This window comes from Taudactylus pleione, unplaced genomic scaffold (genome assembly GCF_031769625.1).
Source record: "Taudactylus pleione unplaced genomic scaffold, aTauple2 ptg000005l, whole genome shotgun sequence".
In the NCBI taxonomy this organism is placed as follows: Eukaryota; Metazoa; Chordata; class Amphibia; order Anura; family Myobatrachidae; genus Taudactylus; species Taudactylus pleione.
Genome location: NW_028284408.1, coordinates 17,602,396 through 17,621,209, shown reverse-complemented (window position 1 = coordinate 17,621,209; position 18,814 = coordinate 17,602,396). Strand labels below are relative to the sequence as shown.

General features: G+C 43.3%; 1 protein-coding gene across 1 annotated transcript in view; it reads left to right on the top strand.

Annotated features, from left to right (window-relative positions):
* Positions 1-1,650, top strand: part of SIAH3 (siah E3 ubiquitin protein ligase family member 3) — a 91,101-nt gene extending 89,451 nt beyond the window's left edge. Inside the window, exon 2 of the mRNA XM_088477470.1 lies at positions 204-1,650. Coding sequence (XP_088333596.1) covers positions 204-791 — 588 coding nt within the window. The 3' untranslated portion in view covers positions 792-1,650. The remainder of the gene's footprint in view (positions 1-203) is intronic.
* The last annotated feature ends 17,164 nt before the right edge of the window (positions 1,651-18,814 follow it).

Below are 18,814 nucleotides of genomic sequence, written 5' to 3'. Positions count from 1 at the left end.
CTTTATTGCACAATTCCAAGCTTACTACAGCCATTGTGGGATCTAGGAGCTGGTTTTCTTGCAGCATCTGCTTTTATACACCTTTCTGTAACAATTATCATTCATTTTATGTTTATTTTATGTTCCACTGCTTCTGTGCTCAGGGATTGCACAAAACATGAGTGCTATTGCCTATCTTCTACACTCATTTCTTTCTCTTTCAGAATGTTACAAACAGATGTGCGGTCCCTGAAGACTCCTCTCAACAAACCACACATCATCATTGCCATGAAACGCTCCATGATACACAGCTGACTTCTTGCACTTGCCCTTTGTTCGCCTGTAAATGGAAAGGTCACTTGGAGGTTGTTATTGCTCATTTGACACAAACTCATACAATTAACATCCTGCATGGAACAGAAATTGTCTTTCTTGCTACGGACATGCATCTGCCAGCGCCGGTGGATTGGATAATTGCACATTCATGCTTGGGCCATCATTTTTTACTTGTTCTCAGAAAAAAAGAGAAGTATAAAGGATACCCACAATTCTTTGCTACAATGATGCTGATTGGCACACCGACACAGGCAGAGAATTTCAACTACAAACTGGAGTTGAGCAGGAACCGTAGGAGACTGACATGGGAGTCCAGTCCCCGCTCAGTCTTAGACTGTGTTGACTCTGTGATTACAGACGGTGATTGTCTTGTGCTTAATGCATCGGTGGCTCAGCTCTTTGCTGACAATGGAAGTCTGGCCATTGGAATAGCAATTACTGCAAGCAAACTTTGTGCTACTGAAAGTGAAATGTAATAATATAGACTTCGATGAATGGAAATACAAACTGAAGAGTTATCTATCCTGACTGGGCTTGTACATAAGAGAAGGGTTGTTTGGGCAGAAATGTATGCGTAATGTTCTTTTTAAATGTATTTAGATTTAGTTTCAGTGACAACTTTTTGACTCAAAACAAACTAATATATTGTGTGATGAGATCTGTATGTTTTATGTGTGCCAATGCACATATTTATACATTCATATATATGTTTGCCTGTTTATATATTTTATAGCTATAAAGCTAATATTAACCCGACCCAGTGGACAATGAAAAGTGGATGCTGAACTTATACCAGCTTTATTCTATTCTAATGTTCTCCGACAAGTCACGGGGTCAAAATTTGTATTATTTTTATGCAATTCACTTACACAAGTTTAGAATTTTGAAAGAACTGTAATTCTACGTTCCTGCCATCTTGACAAAATATTTATTTACCAATCTACTTCTTTTTCTTGTCATCCTTTACAGCAAATCCCAGATTGATAGATATCACCAAAAGACCAAAAACTCCCCCAAATTTCAAACACATCCTTTTATATTTACAAAAACAATTGTATAATAATTTTGGTAAACATTAAATGAACAATTGTAACAGAAGACTAAAGCATTAAACCTGCCATGAATTGACTGTAACATTTTGTCTCCCCACAGTCCAGAATCAACATTAGCAGGCAATAACATAGTTGCGATATCTACTATAAGATTTATTCGCTGGTCTTGGATAATGTTAATATTACAAACTAATGTCAATATAAGTTGGTTTGTTTTTCCCGCGTCATGTACAGTTTGAGAACCTTAAATAAATAAAGAGAAGTCAAAGGAAAGAGAACTAAAATATACAATAAATAATTCCATTTTGTATTTTGAACGAATGTATCTTTATTTGATGATCAATGTCAATTGTAACATTTATATACGTGTAACAATTTATACAGTATATACAATACTGTGCAAAAGTTTTAAGCAGGTGTGGAAAAAATGCTGCAAAGTAAGAATGCTTTTAAAAATAGAAGTGTTAATAGTTTATTTTTATCAATAACAAAATGCAATGTGAATGAACAGAAGAGAAATCTAAATCAAATCAATATTTGGTGTGACCACCCCTTGCTGCATCCCAGGATGTGTGGTCCAGGAACTGCTCACAAATAAGGATGCAGATTTAAGTGAAGATAATCACTGGTATCACTTTAGTTGCTCTTCGTCTGCACACTCTCCTACAGATTCCTGTAAGGAGACAACATCACAGCCATGTAGGGCGCTATCCTAAACTACGGTGTGTCACTACTACACTTCCTACAACACAACAGCAGCTCTCAAACTCACCAGCCTTACAAACTATAACTGTGTATATGCAGTGTAAGACAACCTTTGATATACACAACCTTTAATATACAGGTGTTGACACAATACACATCACTAGAATTCTTCTCTAATGCAGGGGTTGTGGCAACTGCTGGCGAGCAATGCTATGGAAGTGGGGGCCTGATAGCCCTCTACTTGAGAGGGAAAGGATACTACCGGAGGGTGGAAGCTGCACAGCTGCTCCCACTCAACCCTTCTAAATGGGCTTACTGCCAGGTTTACCAGCTCGGCACGTTACAATTATACGGAGTCTGATGCCCAAACCTACCAATAGGTGTTCTATTTGTTTTGAATAGCCGCGGCCTAATTACCAGTGGCCACGGGCCTTGTACCAATCGAACTTTTACACTGTGACCTAGGCCTACTGCCCAGTCACCTTTTTTATCCGCCTCAGGCCTTTAGCCTGTCTAAATATAACTAGTGCCCTGAACATAATGCCCAGGGCCACTTACAGGGGGACCGAATGCCCAGGGTAATAACATGGGCCCCGGGCCTGTTTAATAATCAGCGACCTGGGCATAATGCCCAGAGTCACTTTATTATATTGCGACTCGAGATCTTGAGCCTGCCTCACTAGACTTACAGTGCCCTGTGTCTAATGCCCACTCAGCGGCACTTAACAGGGCACAGGCCCGAGGCCTGACTAACCCCACGGGCCTAATGCCTGAATACCCTGGTCTAGAGAGGGGTTAACATTAGGCCTCACAGAAGGCCTACCTGTATGATGGGAGAGGCTGCAGTGGGGAGCTTCATTAGCTATTTTGGTTTCCCTACTAGCAGCATTCTTCGGTCCTCAGCTTCTTTCTTCTGCTATTGGCCCATCTTAGCCAGCAGTGCCGCCTCTTCTTCTCAACTTCCAGCCAACGCTGGACATCTTCTGTCTTGATCGCGGCATCTTCTGAACTCTTCCACGACAGCAGGAACTGTTGCCGCGATGTTCTCCCTCCAGGACATCCGCCAAACTGGCACTTCTGCCCAGCGACATCTGATGTCAGACAACGTGGGCAGGATGAGCCATGATACGGTGAGCCACAATTGGCTCTCCACGGCCACTTCCTATTGGCTGCCAGTCCTCGAGCTATCTTTGACTCACAGCCGGTGCCAAATTCAAACTGCCGCCAGTGTTTAATAGCTGTCGGTCTGTGAGCTGCACTTAGCTCAGGCATTGCTTTTTGACTGGCGCTGGGAACAGACACACTGTCCCAGCGCAAGGTACTGATGTGTGCCCACTGGAGACACACCTCCTTACCACACAACAGGATTTCCAGCACTGGGATCAGACACTTGATCCCAGCACTGACTGCTACAGTGGAGTACATCTCCACAAATTCTCCCCTTAGTTTTTAGTTATTTTAAGTAGTTTTCATCCCTTTAAATGTAAAATAGCTTATATGTACAGTAGTACTATAGTTCTTTTATTTGAATTGTGTCTTCAGTTCTGTTGCATGTGAAAAGTTCTTTGTGATTAAACCTTGCAGGTGTATTATTTTTGAACTCTCTTTCTGGTATAGTGCTGTGCAATGAACTTTTTCTATGTGTGATTGTTTTTGTTTATTTCAGTCCACATAGGAAAACCATATCCAGTCCCTGCATTTAATGCACCGCTTTCTTTAGGACCATGTAATCCTTATTACTACCCCTTTGTAGTGATGGCACCCAATCAATTATCATAGAGTGGTATGTTGACAATTGATAAGTTATCTCAATATAGTGCATCACCACTTTTCAGGGATGCTCTGATCGAAAATTGTACTGGGACCACTTGTGCCCAGTAGAGGCTCATACTTTGCTCTTCTGTGAGCAGAACGGGTCCCATAGCAGCCTACAGTTGTTTCCCAGTAGGCTGCTACTGCACCAATCAATTTTACCAACGCTTTCAGTAACACAATAAATGCATTACAGTTGTTACAGTCACAGTTGTAGCAATACCCCAACATTGTAACACAGAATCTTAGCTGGTCGCTTTTATCTTTGAGCAGCTAGCACTCTTTTTTACTAAGTACATTTGTTATCCTGTTATTCAGTTTACGTGGTTTTGTACCTTTGCTCTGTACAGTGCTGCAGAAATATGTGGAGCCTTATGAATAAAAGTTAATAATAATAATAACAACAGCAACAACTCTGGATTACAGATACACAGGACTGCTAGGCACATATTGTTCTGACCGTTTTCAGTGGACAGAGCAGTTAAATTAGATAAACCTACACTACACTTATCTTTCTCCCTGTGCAAAGCATACACTATATATGACCACACTATCTATGACCTACGGTACATACCCAGGTCTCAGTGCTTTCCATATTGACCCTATATCTGAAGTCTTTTAGCCCAACCTCAACCCTGTGTCAAGGTTTGCTTTTTGGACTTTCAGTGCTGGTTGCTAAACGATGACTGAAAACATCACTTCTCCCCATTCTACTGGAGACAGGATGGCAAGTTTTACAGGAACTGCTGCTTAAGGATCCTGTTTCCTGGTTAGTTATGTGATTGGGAGTTTGATTCTACAAGCAATTTCTTATTGGTTCTGCTGGCATTATTAAGTTCCTTCACTGCTTCATCTGTGTTGGTGTTAGTTAGCTCTGATTCGGTACGCTAAACCTGCGTTTGTTAGTATATGCATTTATGCTGTGACCACAGATTGTTACTTGGATTCTGCTTTGACTGCTGCCTACCGCTAACCAAGGACCCTTATTTAGATTCTGTTTGTCCCTCACCTGTGCTTATCCATATTCATCCCATCTCTGTATATACTGTACTACCATCTGACACCTCCTACTATGTTCCAATTATCTGGACTGCACTGTAATACCCAGAGTAAATTCTGTAATCTCCTACTAGTCAAAGCTGAAAGACCTGGGGGCATTCAAGTACCTGTCAGCAAATAATGTGCTGTAGGAAAGGTGTCTTGCTATATCTAAAGACATTTTGAAGTGGTTCTAGCGGTTTTATTATGTCAACAGGTATTATCCTAACATGCAAGTACCACATAACAGAGGACTAAACTAAGGCTGCCTCAAAACTGCCTATGGTGAGCACAGGAGTGACCAAAGCATTCAGATACGTTAGTTCAGCATTATAAACAGCATTTACATCACAATGAGCTACAATGGTTTCATTTACCAAAAAACTGGACAGACTGATATATTGTAGTCATTGGACGATTAGTTTTTCCGGCAGGACCTATCAACATCTGACTAATCACTATGAGTTGTTCTATGGGATTACTGGTCATTTTGGCCCCTCACAAATACAGAAAATTATGGCCGACAGTATAGAATCCCAAAAAATAGTCTATACAAATTGTTATTTTGGGTAGTTTCGTTTATTTTTTATGGGAGACTAAATGAACTTCTAAATTGTAATATCTTAACCGTGATTCAACTATCTTATAAGATAGTTCACATTTCAGCTGTATTGGTCTGTGCCATTCCATACTATTTCTGTGAAGCATTGCCGGTATATGTCCCTTCACACTCCCAGCTCCTCTCGCTGGTGTGCATGATCCATCTCCTTGGTTGCCGCAGAAAGCCCCATATAGCTGGGCGCACAGCTCTCCCGGTGGTTTCTGCTTGTGGTCATGTGTCTATTGGTTTCATAGGTGGCACCAAATTCTAAATGGTGAGTCTATTTATATCAGCTACTTGCACTGGGAAGGCTGCAGAGTGTTAGGCTTCACCTTTCCAAGTAATAGGAAAACAAAAACAACTCTTATAGAGCTTGTGTATGGATAAGTATCTCAGTTTCTCTGCCAATTAAATTGCTTAAATTAATACAAAAAGAAAAATGCAATAGTGTGTTACAGTAAAGAAATCCCACACCAGTGTGAATGAAGGAAAATATGTACATCCTTCAACCTTTTGGTGAGGTACTTCACTATAGGGTTCTTCTATATAATCCAGAAATAAGACACTACATGCATGAGTGGCCAAAATAAATAACACTGTACAACAAATTAATACTTTTAATTTGTTTCCTTTCTAAAAATAGTCATACATTACTAATTTGAGGTCAAGAAAAACTAAAATGATCTCAGAATGTTTTTACTAGCTCTATTTTTTGAGCTACACTACTTACACTACACTGTATGTACATTAGTAATATAGTCATAGTGAAAAGCTATTTTAAAATAATTGATATTTTCTTGATAAAAAATAAATAACAGTTGTTTTAATTCAATCAATCACAAATAAGAACACAAAACGAAACAAACATACAGCATACGAAAATACTATCTAATATAGTGGCCTATTCATGGGGGTGCTTTCTCTTTGCTTGTCGCTTGTACTCCTCTTCTGGGGCATCTTTTGTCACTGCCCAACAGTAGTGATTCACCTACCCTAATATCTTTGTTCCATTGCTGAAATGTCTTTGTGGAATGGCTCACTATGCTTGTCACTCAGTGCACCACACTTATCTTGTGTGGGTAATCCCGTGAATCGCATATATTTGAATAGGGGAGGGGACAAATAACTGATTAATTTAATTGGGTCATTATGCCCCGCCCCCTCTGCGCAGAACACAGATTGCTGGTAAGATTCCATTCTGCCTACATCACTAGAATACCCCTACATCATCATAAATGGGCTATATCTCAGAACTCAGAGCTAACTGAGAGTTTTAAATGTCATATTCATTCTTTGCATGCTTAAATCAATTAGAAGTAACTATTTTCACATCGGAAACATTTTAATTGTTGTGCAGTGTAATTTTACTCAATTCATAATGATAAACAACCTTTCAATGTTGAACACTGTAAAGTATTAATTGATTTAATTGTAATATTAAAAAGCTGCACTTACTGTACAAATAATTAAAATAGAACATATCGCAAATGTTAAAAATGTATCCTATAATGCCTTCGGAGATCCAAATACACAGGGCATACCACTGAAACACAAGGCTCAGTGTCAGACTTCACCCAGTGCTGAAAGATGATTGATTCTCCTGCAAATTTCCTACACTGGGGTGGTGATGGTGATTCCACTTTCCCACATTGCTTTTTGTTTTCCTATTTGTAATCATTTGAGTAGTTTTGAAGTGCCACCACCTGTTACTACTCCTATAGCTACAGTGTTCTCAGGTGTGCTGATTTTTTTACTATTCACATATATTGATTCACTCTCCTAATCGCCAGTGTTACTGTGCATCCTGACTATGGTGTATTACCCTGCCTGCTTTCTGACATTTCCTTTACCTTTTCTCTTGGCTTAGTATTGTCATTTAACATTTGACCCTGACTTGTGACCTGATTATCCTTTTGTCTTTTCCTACTGGTTTTATCCAACTCATTACTGTCAAGATCCGGCCTGGGATCGGCCTCTACTCACCACTGGACTGGTGTCTTTAGGCTCTGAGGCATTCAGACGCCAGTGGCAGTGGTGGGTTATGGCTGAGGATTCTCCCCGGAATCCGGTTGGACTTCCATGCGTGCGTCCGGACTCCTGTGTTAGCAGGCATGGGCGCAGCCATTTTGGTTCATCTCACCTGACCAGTCTCCTCCAATGGCAGTCTTACTAGTCTCCCAGCTGATCTTGTGATCCAATGACCAGCTGCCTGGGGGTATTTAGGACCGACTCCTGCAACAAGACGTTGCTGTTTAACATCATCGTATGACTGCACATAGTCATTCCTTGTGACAACCGTCTTAGCTCCAGAGGCTATATTCCTTCCTTCAGTGTTTTCCTGGTTTCCTGTTTGTTTTCTATGATCTCCATGTATCCAGTTCCTGTGTCCAGTACAACTCATCCAGTGTGTCTCAACTCGGATCTCCGTGTATCTAGTCACAGTGTCCAGTACAAATCATCCTGTGTGTCTCCAGTCGCACTTCCGTGTATCCAGTTCCTTTGTTCAATACAACTCATCCAGTGTGTTTCTACTTGGATCTCCGTGTATTTAGTCACAGTGTCCAATACAAATCTTCCTGTGTGTCTCCAGTTGCACTTCCGTGTATCCAGTTCCTGTGTTCAGTACAACTTCATTCAATGTGTCTCAACTCGGATCTCTGTGTAGCCAGTCCCTGTGTCTAGTGTAATTGTCCTGAGTGTCTCTCATTGCATCTCCGTGTATTCTAATCTTCGTTTTCAACTCAAACTTCATATTGCGTGTGCAGATACACACTACAGAACATCAATTAAAGTCATCTGTCATTGCGTCCGAAGACGCACCTTAGTGTACAAAATACACACCATTGTGTACACTTTTAAAGTCATCTGTCGTTGCGTCCAGAGACGCACCTCAGTTTACAAAATACACACCATTGGGTACAAAGTGCACACGATTGTGTACAAAGTACGCACAATTGTGTATATTGTCCCTGTGCTTCAGTACAAGTTGTCTATGTCTCCAGTGCACCCCGAGTAGCATCTTCGTGTACTCTATTCTGGAATTTCTGTATAACTCCATCTCTGCTCTTCCAGTACCTTTCTGGAGCATCCCTGAGTATTCAGTCTTCGGGTTTCAGTACAAGCCATTCCTCCATGTTATTCCCAATGTTCCCTGTGTTAGTCATGTTCAGTATATTGTCCTAGTCTTCCATCACTCCCAGGTACCTACCCAGAGGGCCACGACCTGCTCACTTGGTGCGGCGAAAACCATATCCCAATTGGAGGGGTCACTGGAGAAAACCACCAAGTGAGTTAGACCGTGCCTCTGGGCAGGTCTTGCCAAACCTGGGTTTGACCGCAATTGGAAGACTTAGTCATTCCCCTACAAATATCTGAAACCCCTCAGTTCTTAACCTCATCAGAGGTAGTCCCAGTGCCCGGTTGTGACAGTTACCAAGTACAGTACAGCTTGTTGATCAATATCTAGCCTACTATATTTGGAACCAGCTCAGGGGCCACAACCTGGTGCAGTGAAGCCCAAATCACCTGGAATGGGCCCCTATCAAATGCCACCATTTTGGTAGATTCTGTGACCCTGAGGTTGATTGCACAAATCCCAGATGGTAGTTAGAATCCATATTTCAAGTTCAAGAAAAGTGACAGTTTAACTTGATCTACTGTAACTCACTTTCATCTTTTTTTACAGATAGTATTAGGGTGAGTTGTATGGGGTTTAAGGACGATATCTTCATGTTGCACTATTTTCCGCAAAGTTCAGTCCAGATGTGGGCCGCTTTTCATAGGCTAAATTAGGGAACATGGTCTAATTGGAAACCTGAAAGTCACCAGTGACTTACTGTATGTAAGGGAGTACTGGAAGTTACTATGGGGAATCCACAGCCTGAGGGTATTCTTTGAAGGCAGCTGCTGAATAACTGGAGGTTGATTCAGAGCCGGACGCTATTTGCGCTCGCTCGTTCAGAAAATAGGGGTGGCTATTCAAATGAACCGTTCGCTCTTTGCGGTCTGTTCACGCCTCTATGTCTGAACGAGTGAACAAAATTTGCGGTCGTTTTTTTAAAAAATACGCCCCCTGGCCGCTCGCATCCTACGTCATGTCCGCTATTTGTTAGATTAATCGAGTATATCGACCAGAGTATGAACTGCTCGCTATTCTTGTGGTTGGTTTTTGCTACCACAATTTTGCGAGCAGTTCTGGCTATAAAATAACCCAGTGACGTGGTCAATGACGCTGCTGTATTAATTATGCACACCCTTAAAACGCCCGTTTTGACCATTAAGCACGCCTGCGTTCGGATCTCCACTCCCCGTTTTGAAGCACCTTCCCCTGTTACCACCCACATACGCCTCATTCTGTCACTCAAAATAGCATCCATTCGCTATTTAGCGAACAAACGATTTTCGGCCGCACTGACTGGTTCGCGCATGTTGGGCAAACATCGCTCGGAGTGAACGAGCGGCCGCTTACGAGCGGCTCTGAATCAGGCCCTTTATCCACTTAATTGGCTAATTTTTTTCTACCAAAGCCACTCATAAATTGTTGTTTTTTCTTTTTATTTCATTAAATTTAGAATGTATTTTTAAAAATCTAGCACCATACTAAGAGACACCACTTCATAGTGAGTGGAGAAGTGGGGCTACTGGAAACCACCCAAATATCTACATCGGAAGAGGACGTCATGACAGAAGCGTAGTCGTTGCCCACACCAAACTAAGTCCCTCACCAGATGGTGGATGCTGAGAAACCCATGTCCTAGACACATGTATCAGGAGGGTCTGGAGAAAGTAGAGTATTTAAGATAATATTTTAATTTCAAATATACTTACTCTGCTCAACCAAGAGAATGTACCCTGGTGCCAATCATGGAGCTCACCACAAATCCTTGGAAAGAGGGGCGGAAAGTTGTTCGTGTATAAACAGGACGGATCCCGGTTCAACAAGAGCCCCAAGTATTTAATGCTCGAGAGGTGACAAGAGAAAGAGAAAGAAGACCTCAGACCGTCTACTACCAAGGGGGGAACCATAAGGTTAACCGCTATAGATTTTATTGTAATATATTTAAAAATTTGAGAGGCAACCAAATTCACAGAATTCATGTACAAGATTGGTATAGACACAGATGGTTTAGTCAGGATGGCCAGGAGGTCATCTGTAAATAAAGCCAGCTTGTATTCACGACCACCCGCAGTTAGCCCAGTTATGTCAGGGTTCAGCCAGATCACCTGTACCAGAGCCTCCATACATAATACACATATGAGGGGGGACACCACTGCCAAGTGCTGCTGAAAGCTACAGGCCGATCTCACTACTAATACAGATATGCCCAAGTATTTAAACAAGCACCGTGGCCACGAAGGAAGCATTCATTTTATGCGGGCCCTAGGCAAAGCATACAATTACAGAATTGTATGTAAAGAGGTAGGGCCCAGACACGTATTCTAGTAACCCTCTCATAAATAGCAAGTCAATTCGATTGAAGGTTTTCTCAGCATCAGTCAATATCAAGATGGCCGGGGATCGATCTGTCAGAGCAATGCATATCAAAACAATCACTTTGGTGGTGTTATCTTGTACCTCATGGCCCAGATCAAAACCATCTAATGCAGGATGGAGAGCCTTAACCTGTTTGCAATGAGCTGGGTATATAGGGCCTGATTCAGAGCCGCTCGTAAGCAGCCGCTCGTTCGCTCTGAGCGATGCTCGCACAACTGCGCATGTGTATGGGTCGTAATGTGCATGCGCAAACCAGTCATTGTTGTCGGAAATCGTGCACTCGCAAAACAGCGAGGGGCTGCTAGTTTGATTGAAAGAATGTACCGTTTGTGGGTGGTAACAGGGGAAGGTGCTTGAAAACGGGGGAGTGGAGATCCGAACGCAGGTGTGCCTAACGGTCAAAAGGGCGTTTAATGGGAGTGCATAATTAGTAAAGGAGCGTCATCGACCATGTCACTTGGTTGTCTTTTAGCCTGAACTGCTCGTAGTGATAGCGGTAAGAAAAACCTACCACAACCACTGCGAGCAGTTCAGATGCCTTTCGATGTACCCGATTAATCTAATAAATACCGGAGATGACGTGTGATGCGAATGGCAAAGGGGCGTTTTTACAAAATAGCGAGCGTTTTTTTCGTTCGCTCGCTCAGACATAGAGGCATCAACAAACTGCAAAGAGCGAGTGCTCAATTTAAATAGCCGGCCCCTTTTTTGGAATGACGTCTGCAAATAGCGTCCGGCTCTGAATCAGGCCCATAATTTGATATCTGTATTTAGTAGTGAGATCGGCCTGTAGCTGGGACTAGGTCCTTATCATACGTGTGGATGACCATGATATGTGCCTTTATTGGAGATTAAATTAAATGCCGAGACTTGTTCCTCTCCAGCAATTTACCTCCTTCTGGCAGTATTGTTCCAGTTCTGTCAGTTGCTAGGCAATCCATATGCTGCAGGGTGTCACGTGTTATCCACAACATGGCATGATTGGTTACGTCTCTTATTTGTGCACGCTGGTCTTTTGCCGCCTCACCAACTATAGCATTCCTTGTGGATTTCTCGGCTCTGCTGCATGGTCAGCATTCCTGTTGTTCCAGATTGTAGTGAACCCTGTTTCTGTGGCTCCTGAGCCACTCCATCAGCTTGCAAACTGCTACAGGCTCCCTAGCCACTCCATCAGCCCTCCAGCCACTCCATCTGCTTGCAAACTGCTACCCACTCTAAGCAACACCATTGGCTCTCTAAGCCGCATCACCAGCTCTAAGCCGCACCATCGGCTCTCAAGCCGCACCATCAGTTCTCCAACTTGTATTACTGGCTCTAAGCCACACCATCGGCTCTCTAAGCCACACCATTGGCTCTCAAAGCTGCATCACCATCTCTCAAACCGTAACATCAGTTCTCCAACTTGTATTACTGGCTCTAAGCTGCACCATCGGCTCTCAAAGCTGCATCTCCGGCTCTCAAGCTGCACCATCAGTTCTCCAACTTGTACTACCAGCTCTAAGCTGCACCATCAGCTCTCAAAGCCACATCACTGGCTCTCGAGGCGCACCACCAGTTCTCCAATTTGTACTACCAGCTCTAAGTTGCACCATCGGCTCTCAAAGGCACATCACCGGCTCTAACCTGCACCATCGGCTCTCAAAGCCACATCACCTTCTCTCAAGCTGTACCATCAGTTCTCCAGCTTGTATTACTAGCTCTAAGCTGCACCATCAGCTCTCAAAGCAGCATCACCAGCTCTCAAGCCGCACCATCAGTTCTCCAACTTGCAATACCAGCTCTAAGCTGCACCATTGGCTATGAAAGCCGCATCACCGGCTCTCAAGCCGCACCATCAGTTCTTCAACTTACACTAACGGCTCTCAAGCCACATCACTGGCTCTCAAGCCGCACTGCCTGCTCTCCAAGTTGAATTACCGGCTCTTGCTGTACCACTGACTATCTTACTGGTATCCAGGATCTCATGCTATTCTCTGGTTCCCATAGGTAATTTGTGTAAACCACTACTCTCCGAGTTTTAAGTTCAGGCGGCCAGTTAAGTACTGGTGAACGTTTCTAGTTCTAAGGGAACAGCGGGTGGCTGTTAATGGCAGTAGACCTCGCTAGCCTGGGTTCTATGAGGTTTACATGGAGCATCCTAGGGAACCATAACATTATAATTAGCCCACAAAGATAGATATTGGAACAGTTGTGGCTTATGGAGCAGTCGCAGAATCCTGTCCAGGTGTTTGCTGCACATATTAAATTTCTCACACAAAAGGTTCAAGAGCTTACTCTTTGAGTCGAGGATGTCTGGTTGCCCGCAGCTCCAGTTGCTCTCTAAGAACCTAAGATGAACTTTCCAGCCTGATTCTCTGGGGATCGCAAACAATTCCTCAATTTCCGAGAGAGTTGTAAACTTTATTTTAGGTTCCGTCCCATCTCCTCTGGGTCTGAGTCTCAGCAAGTGGGTCTGGTCATATCACTTCTCTGGGGAGACCCTCAGACTTGAGCCTTTGGGTTATCCCCAACACATGCAACTCTACAATCTGTAATTGCCTTCTTTACTGCTATGGGGCTATTGTATGACCCTGACAGAACTGCTTGGACAGAGTCAAAATTACGGTGCCTCAGGCAAGGGCAGAAGGCAGCGGAGGATTATTCTTCTGAATTTCGTAGGTGGGCAGTGGACTCTGGTTGGAGTGATCCGGCCTTGTGCAGCCAATTCTGTTTTGGACTCTCTGAGGCCATCAAAAATATTCTTGTCCAGCATCCTCCTTCTGAGTTGTTGGATGACCTTATGCATAAGGCAATTAGAATTGATCATCATCTCTGTGAATGCGGATGGGAGCAGTCTGATCCAGTATCGGGAGTTCTCTGATGTCTTTTCTAAACAAATAGCTGATGCCCTTCCTCCTCATCGCCCATCAATTTAGTTCCTGGTTGCAAGTTACCTAAAGGCCGGTTGTATTCTTTGTCAGTTCCTGAAAACAAAGCTATGAAGGAATACATCGAAAATGCATTAGCTAAAGGATTTATCCGCCCCTCTAAATCTCCAGTTGGGGCTGCTTTCTTTTTTGTTGAGAAGAAGGATGTTTCCCTCTGTCCTTGCATCAACCACAGGGTCTCAATAACATTACTGTCAAAAACTGCTACCCGCTACCTCTCATTTTGGTCCTTTTTGGTCATTTGCATCAAGCCACTATCTTTTCAAAAATCGACGTTAAGAGAGCCTACAACCTTATCCGGATTAGGAGTGGCAATGAGTGGAAGACAGCCTTCAGTACTCACTCAGGACATTATGAGTATTTCATCATGCTGTTCAGTCTAGCTAATGCTCCTGCGGTCTTTCAAGACCTACTTAACGATGTCCTTCATTAATTCCTGGGAGTCTTTGTGGTTTTATACCTTGACGACATTCTCATTTACTCAAGTCCTTGAATCAATACCATCAACATGTTCGTCAAGTTCTGCAGAAGCTGCGGGAAAACCATCTCTTTGCTAAGCTGGAAACGTGCGAATTTGACGTCACTCAAATAGCTTTCCTAGGCTATATAATTTCTTCCCAGGGGCTTTCTATGAATCCTAATAAGGTCAAAGCGATACTGAAGTGGGGTCAACCAACTACCCTTAAACCTATTCAGTGTTTCCTCGGCTTCGCTAATTACTATCGAAGGTTTATCAAGTCATTCTATGCTATTGTGGCACCCATTATGGAACTGACCACAAAAGGAGCTGACACCTCCAATTGGGCACCCAAGGCTGTCCAAGCCGTTGAGGATCTTCAGGCTGAATTTACACAGGCTCCTGTGCTCCATCATCCTAATCCAGATCTCCAGTTAATCCTGGAAGTTGACGCTTCTGAGATAGGAGCTGGAGCCATTTTGTCTCAAAACCGCATCATCGGATCTCAAGCCACACCATCAGTTCTCCAACTTGTATTACCGGCTCTAAGCCGCACCATCGGCTCTCAAGCCGCATCACCAGCTCTCAATCTACACCGCCAGCTCTCCAAGTTGAACTACCGACTCTTGCCATACCACTGACTGTCTTACTGGTATCCAGTATCTCATGCTATTCTCTGGTTCCCATAGGTAATTTGTGTAAACCATTACTACTCTGAGTTTTAAGTCCAGATGGCCACTTATGTACCGGTGAACATTTCTGGTTCTAAGGGAACACAAGTGGCTGTTAGTGGCTGAAGACCTCGCTAGCCTAGGTTCTAGAAGGTTTACATGGAGCAGCCTAGGGAACCATAACAGCCAGCAGCATCTTAAGTAAAATAGTAGACTGAAATGTTTAATAAAAAAAAATATACCCATCTGGACCTGGGGTAGGAGTGGTCTTCAAAGCCTCCTCCAGTTCCTCTAATGTAAATGGACAGTCAAACCAGGCCCTATCCTCGTCAGAGGTAGTGGGGAGCCTACCTCTGAAGGTAAATAGACACTTTCTTCTGAAACGTTTTCATGGTAGAAAGATTATATAGTTTTGTATAGTAGGAGTTAAATGCAGAGATGATGTCTGAGGTCAACTTACAAACCCAACCAGCCTCACCCTTAATCATATAGAACACCGCTCTCTGGGCCCGTAAGACCTGTGCCAACAATTAGGTTTGCTCCCTCATTAGAAGTAGTGATTTCTACAAAGGAGAAAATCCCATTTGACCCCCTCATTAAATAATTTATTACACTCCACCCGAGCTGCACATAATGTTGCCTGGTCTGCAGTTGACAAAGAGGCCTTGTGAGCAAGTTAATAACTGTGGCTTGTGTCTTTCTTATTGTCTTTTAAGGTTGGAACCCATATGTTTCAGTTTCCACCGAATCACATATTTGTGTGCTTCCCATACAATGAGCCTGGAGACCTGCACATGCCCAAGTGACAGTGACTGGCAGTGACCGGATGGACAAAAAGTGGCAGGCCCACTCAAGTCAAAAGGTAGGAGTTGCCACTGGTCAGCATATTTTTATAATATTGATTATAAATATCAAACACCCAATTGCATCAACAGCAAACAAAAGGTCATAATAATGTGTCAAACTTGTTCAAATGGAGCCATTAAAAAACAAATTCCCTGGCATCTCAGTTACAGTGTCTGGGCTAAATTACTAGATAATGGTTGAATGGAGATGCACTAATCACTCAGCCTCACACCAGTTATGAGTTTTACATTTAGCCAACATAAAAGGGGGATACTCTTTAAGATACTGAGCGATGAAATCTGACTAAACTATCTGTGTCCATGTATTACAAAAAATGTATGGAATCACAAATACGTAAACAATAACAGCACTGGAGTCAGCATAAAACTATCCAATATAGACATATAATAATATATGTGTTGTATATGATACTGCCTTTTAAATACAATTTATTAAAATACAAAAACATTTTAATACATAACATTAAGAAAACCTTTTTTAAATAAAGTTTAAACCAAAATATTATTGTGTATCCTTACTTCACAAAGTACTCAACCAAATACATGATATTTTACAACAATGAATTTCCAAAGTCTCAATTCAGCATTGAAAATTCTGTATAACTCAATAGACAAAGACCGAAAGTGACTCTGTAATAGTTATACAGTTTCCTTATAGCAAATTTCTCATGATATTCTTGTAAATGGCTGTTTCTTTTCAAAAATATCTCCAGGATCAGACCAACTAAGGCAACTAAGCCCCTCAGCCACTCACTGGTTTTCTCTAGACTAGACTACTGTAACCTCCTTTTATCTGGCTTCCCTGTCTCCCACCTCTATCCACTCCAATCTGTCATCAGCGCTGCTGCCCGGCTCATCTTCCTCTCCAAACATATTACATCTGCCTCCCCTTTCCTGCAAGCCCTACACTGGCTCCCCTTCCCCTTCAGAACCCAATTCAAACTTCTCACACTTACAAAGCCCTCACCCAATCCTCTCCTATTTACATCTCACTGTCTTAAAGAAGCCCTTACTGTACATAAAATCAGTAAAGGTATAGTTAAATGAAGCATTACATACCACTATGCACCTGGAAATGTGCTACTCCGCTGAAGTGCAACGTTGAGGAGAACATGGGTGTCAAAAAAAGTAAAGAATACAATCCGAAGATGCCCAGCTCTGAGCTGGTGATAAATGAACTACCCCTTTGTGAGGGCATAGGCGAAACTAGACATTTGGTAGTGGGTGGTCCCAGTTCCGACCCCTCACCAGAACGTGTGTTACCTTGGAAGAAGTGTTCACTCTAGGTCCAGCACCGGGCAGGGAGGTGGACCTAGAAAGGGGGAAAAGGGGGCATGACCATGAGAAAAGGGGGCTTGTCTTTAAGGCGCGTCCTCTTTTCATCACTCTTGGGGGCGTGCCTGACACTTGCTGACCTGCCAGGCTACTCCCAAGTGCTGCTGCCCACCAGGCATCTATTCACCGCTGGTGACTGCTACACCACTATTTTCCCCACCGGCAGGACACTGGGGTCTGTGGGTGGAAGGGAGGTGTATAATTTGTGTATGGCGGGTGTATAATCTTTGGGGAGAAAGGAGGTGTATAATGTGTGTATGGGTGGGGGGAGGTGTATAATGTGTGTATGGGTGGGGTAGGGGGGTTTAATGTGTGTATTGGTGGGGGGAGAGGCTGTATAATTTGTGTATGGGTGGGGGAAGGGGGTGTATATTTTGTGCTGGGGCTGTTGGGATCAGTGTACTGTGTCACCAGGTTCCCGCTGTTCCTCACGCCCGAGTCCCGCCAAGTGCAGGTCTTAGACTCTCTCACACCCGGTCCTGCTTCCCCAATGCTCCTCATCAGTTACTCATCACCTGTCTCTGTCTGTGTCCTCCACCAGCATTGGGTCACCTCACCTGTGCCTCCCAGCACCAGCATTGGGTCACCTCACCTGTGCCTCCCAGCACCAGCATTATTGGGTTACATGTGTGGATGTTAGAGGGAGCCGACTACTGCTCTGCTGCTGCCCCCGGTAAATCCTCTCCCCTGCAACCTGCAGCATTGATAAAGCCATTGCATCCTCTTCTCCAGGTGTTGGTATCATCCCACAACACCTCCACTCCTCACTAGCACGCGAGCACGCACGGCCCGACGTCATGATGTCACAGCGCAATGTCATGATGTCACAGCGCGCTCGTGCACCAAGATGGATGAATCCGATTGGTGCCAACACAGGTGAGGCTGAGCTGCAGAACTTGAAGGTACTCCCAGTGAGGTGTGGGTTATGTAGAGCGGACTGAGCAGTGTTAACACCTTCCTAACTGCGAGCCCATTAATTACATTAAAAAAAATTGTCAATTGGCGGCAAAGGCTAATGGGTGGTCCGGTGCACCCCCGGACCACCCCTTAGTTTCGCTTATGTGTGAGGGTAGATGACAAAGAAAGCTCCCCAAATGGAAATTTTACTCCTGCACTGCTCCACAGAATTTGGGGGCATTGGTGCATCTACTCTGTACTTTTCTAGGAACACATTGACTCCACCTGACTCCTCTCTTTGGCCTATGCAAACCTCTACTCCACTGTAAATGCTATCATCTTGCTCTGTTAATCCATGTGACTCTGCACAAATACATTGAGGCAAATCGGGCGTAGGGCAGGTTCAAACTTGCTATTGCTCTGCACAACAGACATTTGTGCTTTGGAAATTACCTCCACTCTTTCCATCCAATAAATTAACACTTTGTCCCTTTATTGTGAATTGATTTATTTTTTGTTGTTGCTGGTAATTGATTTATTTCATTAAACAATCAGTGAACTATTTACTATCATTGTTAAATCTCCGCACAGTTATTGCTATGAAAAATCACTTTGCTGTATTTCACCAATTTAAAAAAGGACAA